The 7467-nt window shown below is 34.0% G+C and overlaps 1 protein-coding gene across 3 annotated transcripts in view; it reads left to right on the forward strand.

Moving 5' to 3' along the window:
• LOC107666372 (MAPK associated protein 1) overlaps positions 1–7467 on the forward strand; it is a 36503-nt gene that overhangs the window by 14743 nt on the left and 14293 nt on the right. For all 3 annotated transcript variants that reach the window (XM_016457668.1, XM_016457757.1, XM_016457841.1), the window contains 2 exons: positions 2456–2632; positions 5564–5673. In XM_016457668.1, coding sequence (XP_016313154.1) covers positions 2456–2632; positions 5564–5673 — 287 coding nt within the window. The remainder of the gene's footprint in view (positions 1–2455; positions 2633–5563; positions 5674–7467) is intronic.

Below are 7467 nucleotides of genomic sequence, written 5' to 3' on the forward strand. Positions count from 1 at the left end.
ATTTAATAAATAAAAAAACTTTCTTTGAGGCCTTAAATTAAAAGGCAATTTTTGGGTAAACAAAAATGTGTAATGCTTTCTCTATTAATTGTATGAAAAGAATATTGTAATGACTATTGAATTGAATTGAAATTCGTATAGCTTGTAATGTAAATCAGTTAGATCTTTGTATCAGTATAGCGAACTACTTACATTAAATGCATATAAATATATTTTGATCATGTTGGTAATTAAGAGGCCTTAGAAATTTGCGCATCAAATAGAGTAGGCTTTAAGAACCAGACAGAAAGTCTTTTGAGACAAGATATACAAGGATCTTAGATATTCAGGAGTCGCTTGTTGTCTTGGATGGCCCAGAATTTGAAGGTGATGTCGAGAAGGAGTGCATGTTACTGAAACTACAAAAAAAAAGATAACTTTGGTACTTGAGGTCCAGGACTTTCTCTGAGTCTGCTGTTATCTCCTCAGGCTGCCCGAACAGGATCATGGGTCTGATTAACACTATGACAGTTAGTCTTTACAGCTCAGGCCTGGATTTCGACAGAGTGTCAGAGCAAATTAAAACGCCATCGTCCCAGCACAAAAACACCAGAGCAGGCACTGCCCTCGAGGGATGAAAACTATATCATAAAGACAAAAGCTTACCATGTCTGCTCTGAATGAATTGTGGCTGCTGTTAGTTTTGTATTTCTGATGGATCAGTCTGGATCCATTATGATATAAAACAAAGCCCTGGGCAAAAGTAATCTGGAATACAGCCAGCTTACACTATATATAATCATACAACAAAAGGTTTTACCATGAAACCAATGAAGTTAACTCTTCCCAGTGCTTCTCTTTTGATGCATACTCATTCTGTGCCAGGCTACATCCCAACAGGCCCTCAATGTTTTTGCCCCTCAATGAATAACCCCCATTTAAATGCCCTGACTCATAAATTGTGTCTGGGTGCTTTTGTTTGATGTTTCTGTTGTTCTCGTCTGTTGTTCTCGTTCGAGTCGGGAGAGCGATGTTGGCCTTTATCACCAAACTAGAGCTTTTAGAAAGAGTTCTTCAGAACCACTTCTGCACAGACACAAACAAAAGATGTTTAAAAAGAACTTAATAACGACATACTACATAAACGTAGCACATCACAGTCTTGGCTTACAAAACTAGCTTTGATTTAATGGTCAGAAGTTATTTACAGTAATATTAAGAATGCTTCCTAAGCAATGCATCAAATTAGCTTATTAGAATGATTTCTGAAGAATCATGTGACACTGAAGACTGAAGTAATGATGCTGAAAATTCAGCTTTGCATCACAGGAATAAATTACATTTTAATACATTTTCAAATAGAAAACAGTTATTTGGAATTGCAATAATATTTTACAATTTTAAAACTTGTAAATTGATTTAATAGCTTTGATTTAATGGTCAGAAAATATTTTAGAAAGAATGAAATTCATTACAATGAAATTTAAGACATTATAGTTGTTACTTAAATAATTGGAAAAAAAATGCAATGCAACAAGCGCAATGCAAATTAAAAAAAATATATAATGTATTTTTCCTTAAAGGGATACAAGAAGACATTGTATTTTGTTGTATAAGACAAGTTATTACAATACAAAATAAGTACAAAAAAGTTTTTTTAATATTTCTGCTTTATTTTTTTTAAATAATTATGTAATTATTTATATGCCTATGCACTATATATTATACACATTTAATTTAATATATTATAGACTTTTAATTATAAACAAGCCTGAGGTACACATGGACTCTTATTTTGTAATGTCTGTGCTTTACTATTGTCAGCTGCTCATTCAAAAGGTGAGGGAGAAATAATATGCACTCTTAAACCATCTACAACATATTATAATATAAACGCCATAAAGTAAACACTGTCATAATTCTTCAGCAGTAGTTGTTGCAAGCAATCATTTGCATAAATGCTTGGTATTCATTGATTGCGAAAATTCTCTGAAAGTCTGAGTCCGAACAACAAGTAAGAACACGTGCTCTATTTGCAGCTCTATTTTATTTTATGAAATTATAGCCTTTTGAAGTTTAATAATCACATAATAATTACATTAAGCTGTAATGCGATTCCTGTTTTTTCATACACAAATACAAAACTTCTTAAAATGATCATTAAGATGTTTGTTATATCAAGATATTTAAGACATTTTATGACCTTGAATTTCATAACTGAATTTTCTAAGGACTATCAGGACTTTTTTATTCGCACGTGCTCATAAATGTTTACAGTTTGAGCACATCTGTTTTTGTCGTGAATGCAAGTGAAGCGCTCGCGCTGTCAAGCCTTTAAAATGCTTAGTTGCTTAAAAATAGAACAATCTAATAGGAAAACAGGATTTTACCTTATTGAAATACCAAACATGCTTTCATTGACAGCAGCACTCTTTGAATTTGATCTCTCTCGTTTTTCTACTTTCTTACTCCACAGGGAAAACGTCAACACTTACTTCCTCCACATCGCTGAAGATGACGGGGAGGTGGACACAGATTTCCCTCCGCTGGACTCCAACGAGCCCATACACAAGTTTGGCTTCAGCACGCTGGCTCTGGTCGAGAAGTATTCATCTCCTGGACTGGGGCCCAAACAGTCACTCTTTGTTCGAATGTAAGAATGCCTCTTAACTCAGATTTTATCACTACTAATTACTACTACTGTCTCACTGTGAAGAATGAATACATTTAGGGTCAAAATCAAAAGGAAATCAAAATTTCCAAGACTTACTGTCATAATACGCTTTATACATAATTCAAGTAAAATGGGTTGGTAACACTTTTTTTTTCTGTTGTTGACAAACAATACATATATGCCATGTTCCAAAGTTTGGGGTCAGTAAATTTTTTTTTTTAATTAATATACAGTATAGACATTTATATTTTTACATTTATATATATATTTCAATTTTTTTTTTTTACTTTCTATTCATCAAATGTTAGTATATTTTGCAGACTTGGTTAGCAGAAGACACTTCTTTCAGGAACATTAAAAATCTTACTGACCCCTAACATTTGTATGGTAGTGTATATAGTTGCATTAATACACAATTCCAAAGAGTAAAACTACTTATTTTATTCTTCACCTGTATCTAGAAGTTTGCCTAGTTAGTGCACAGCCTCTGATAAGGTTCTTATGAGAATTAGCCCTTAAACTAATGAGGTTTAAATGTCTGGCCATTCACATAAGTCTTAAGCACCCAGTCCTTAAGTTTGTTGGAGTTTTTCCCCACAGGCCTCTCCATGAAGCTCTTATCTTTGTTGTGTGAGCTCTCAATTCGATTGTTGGTCTTCTGTGCATTTGGGCCGATGTATAATCAGCTGTTTGGTTAATGTGGCTGACAAAGCATTAGGAGTCCTCTATTAATTGGAAGTTGCTAATTGGATTTGAGTGGCATCCTGCCAGATTGTCCTGCCTTTAATAGGGAACCTTAGTTTGGGCTGTAATACTGAATTTAACATTGTGCAATGAAGTTCAGTTTGTTTGTGTACATCACAGATGTTTTTATGTGATGTTTTCTTGTACTCGCTCAGGTCGTGTGACATTTGCACCGATTAACAAATAATCATGGACTTTTATTAGGAAATAAAGAGATGTTTTTCAGATTAGATAACTTTTTTTTTTTCACAGTTGGGTGAACTATTCCTTTATCATTTTGTCAACTGTGAAAGCAACACATTACAGTACCGTATTTTACTGATAAAAATTAAGACTTGCATTCAGCAAGGATGCATTAATTTGATCAAAATTAACAAAAGATTTCTATTTCAAATAAATGTTGTTCTTTTGAAGTTTCTGTTCTGAAAATATATATTATGGTTTCCAAAAAAAAAGAAAAAAAGAAACCGTTTTTAACAGTAATATTAATAATGTTTCCTAAGCAATGCATCACATTAGCATATTAGAATGATTTCTGAAGAATCATGTGACACTGAAGACTGGAGTAATGATGCTGAAAATTCAGCTTTGCATCACAGGAATACATTACATTTTAATAGATTTTTAAATAGAAAACTGAATTGTAATAATATTTTACAATTTTACTGTATTTTAATCTGTATATTAATGATTTTTTTTTTCAATTTTGTGTTTATTTTTTTGTTTTAATTTTAGAATTTTATTTTTAAATTTCAGTTTTAGTATTAGTAATTTTAGTACTTCAGCTTTAACTTAACCATTTTGTTTAATTTCAGCAATCATTTCTTTTGTGTTAATTAACGTAAATGTTTCTTAATATTTTTTTAAGTTAACAACACTGTAGTATATAAATATATATTTATGGCATTAAATAATATTTGGTAATTTGATCATGTAATTGCAGCCTTGATGAGCTGAAAAGACTTCTTTCAGAAACAAAAAAATCTTACAGACCCCAAACTTTTGAACGGAAGTATAACTTCATTATAAGTAAATGGCATAAACCAATTGAGTTTTTTTGAAAAGTTGTATTTGTGGCCCAGCTGCTTTGCACTTTTCATTGCTTTTCACATGTCTTTGTCTGTAGTTATTTGTTCTTTATTCATCAGCTTTCAGCCGTGGGCTGGTGTTCAGAGCTCTCTGGGTCAGCTGCATGCTCCCTTCATGATGTGGCACTGCAGGACCCTGGGCGAGAACTGAGCCAGCGCTCGGCCCTCAGTGGGCCATCGGGGCCGGCGACCTCTTCTGCCGGATCCCCGGCCTGATGTGAAGCCTGTCAGAAGCCCTGGCCCGAGGCAGACGGGTCAGGACTGCTAAATGGAAGTGGACAAGCGAGTCCTCTGTCCAGAAAGTGTGCGCTCTCCGGTCTCTGGCCTTGGGTTGTTGTTCTGTTGATAAAGTCTATCGCAGTGATGCGTCCATGTGCTCAAAGTTTGACTCGTGGACTGGCCCTCGGCCTTGTTGTGTTTAGGATACGCTCTGTTAAAGCAAGCCACCAAATTCTGAGTACTATACAGTCTATCTGTGTGCAAGCTTTTCTTCTGACACAATTGTATCCACTTACTGCTTGCGCTGGTACTGTTCTTCAAGAGTCATTCTCTTGAATCTCAAACTACATTTGCAAAAAAATAAATATATTGGTTTCATTTGTATACTTTAGTGGTGCAAATCTGTTTTGAATCAACTGAATCAGTCTGAAGCAATCACAAGAGTCATGAATCTGTCATTGGTCTGGATCATGGAGTGAATCAGTCAGATGACTCATTTCCTCACTTACTGGACCACAAGTTATGTCTCTTAAAGAGTCGAGAACAGTAGATCTTAGAATGATTTCTGAAGGATCATATGTCTGGAGTAGTAGCTGCTGAAAATTCAACTTTGCATCACAGGAACAAATTATACTTTAAAATATATTCAAATAGAAAACAGTTATTTTAAATTGTAATGATATTTCACAATTTTACTGTTTCAGTTTCCTCAGGTTTGTCTGTGAAAAACATTCATGAATGCTGAGAGTCTGAAGACGTGATTTCAGTGTTGATCCTCTGTTAGACAGGAAGTTTGCATCTAATGCAAATGTTAAAGATGTATTCAATATGACTGATGATTTGCCTTCCTCACCCACAGAAACGCCGCTCATGGTTTCTCCCTGATCCCAGTGGACAGCCTGAAAGTCACCATGAAGGATATTCTGCAGAAGGCCCTCAAAAAGCGGAAGGGCTCCCAGAAAGGATCAGGTGAGACATCTCAACGATTCATGTCTCACTTAATGTGAAAAAGAGGATGTGTTTTATATTCAAGCTTATATTCTTAAAGTGTTAGTTCACCCAAAAATGAAAATTAGCCTGTGTTTTACTCACCCTCAAAGCATCCTAGGTGTATATGACTTTCTTCTTTCAGATGAATCCAATCGGAGTTATATTAAAAATTGTCCTGGCCCCTCCAAGCCTTACAATGGGGTAAGCGGGTGCTTTTTGTCAACAGTCCAGAAGACGTGAAATAAAGTGCACGCATCCGTAATAAAATGTGCCTCACACGGCTCCGGGGGGTGAATAAAGGCCTCCTGTAGCAAATCCATGCGTTTTTGTAAGATAAATATCCATATTTCAAACGTAATAAACACTTTATTCTCACTTCCGCTGACTGGTGACCCGCTTACCCCATTGTAAGGCTTGGAGGGGCCAGGACAATTTTTAATATAACTCCGATTGGATTCGTCTGAAAGAAAGTCATATACACCTAATATGCTTTGAGGATGAGTAAAACACAGGCTTATTTTCATTTTTGGGTGAACTAACCCTTTAATCCTGTGATGCTGAATTATATATCTTGGTAAATAATGGTATTTATATACTATTATACTAATATATGGTAATATTTTGTATTAGTTTTATTTTTTTATTTTTAATTTTTATTCTAATTTATGTTTTGGTAATTTTACGTTTTTGTGTGTGTGTGAGTTTGTAATTTTTATTAATTTTTAATATTTCTAATAAGCTTTAATTTATTTTTATTTCAGTTTTAGTCATTTTAATACTTCAGCTTATTTCAATTAGTAAGCAACATTAAAGTGCTATTTAAATTTCATTTTATTTTATATTTTTATATTTTTTAGTAGTTATAGTTTTATATTTATTATATAAAAATATACTTATTTTAATATATATTTTATATTAAATCATATTTTTATATTTTTAATAGCTATATCTAATAGCTATATGGACCACAAAACCAGTCATAAGGGTCAGTTTTTTAAATGTAGATTTATACATCATCTGAAAGCTCAATAAATAAGCTTTCCATTGAGGTATGGTTTGTTATGATAGGACAATAGTTGGCTGAGATACAACTAGGGTTGGGTACTGAATTGGCACCGGTACCTATGTAACCGGTATGTACTAGAACCGAATCAGAACGCAGATTTCGGTGCCTCGTTTCGGTGCCATTTAAATGCTTGAGAATGAACGCATACTTTATAAAACGATCATATAGCTATTTTCATTTGAAAATTTAATATTTAATATAAAACATATTACAGTGCATGTGGCATACCATACAGTAATTAACAGAACAGATTAAAGACAGTGACAGACAGCACTCAGCACTTCAGACAGAAACATTGTGTGGTTTTGTATTAAATATCGTTTTGTATTAAATAATGACCCAGATCGTGAAATACATTTATTAGCCTTAGAGTAAGGGAAGCACAACTCGGGAAATGAGAGCATCCAAGGAGCATGTGAATGCTATGTATATTTATTTTTTATATTTTTAATGTTCTTTAATGTTAGCCATCGTTTTTTTATGTGGCTCTTTTTAAAAAAGTATCGGTTCAGGCACCGTTTAGGCACCGGTACCGTTTTAAAAGTATCGATTTGGCACCGGTATTGTAAAAAACCCAATCGATACCCAACCCTAGATGCAACTATTTGAAAATCTGGAATCTGGGGGTGCAAAAAAATCGATCATTTTGACCCATACAATGTATTGTTGGCTATTGCTACAAATATACCTGTGCTACTTATGACTGG

The sequence above is a fragment of the Sinocyclocheilus anshuiensis genome, unplaced genomic scaffold (assembly GCF_001515605.1).
Source record: "Sinocyclocheilus anshuiensis isolate Anshui unplaced genomic scaffold, SAMN03320099.WGS_v1.1 scaffold245, whole genome shotgun sequence".
Classification (NCBI taxonomy): Eukaryota; Metazoa; Chordata; class Actinopteri; order Cypriniformes; family Cyprinidae; genus Sinocyclocheilus; species Sinocyclocheilus anshuiensis.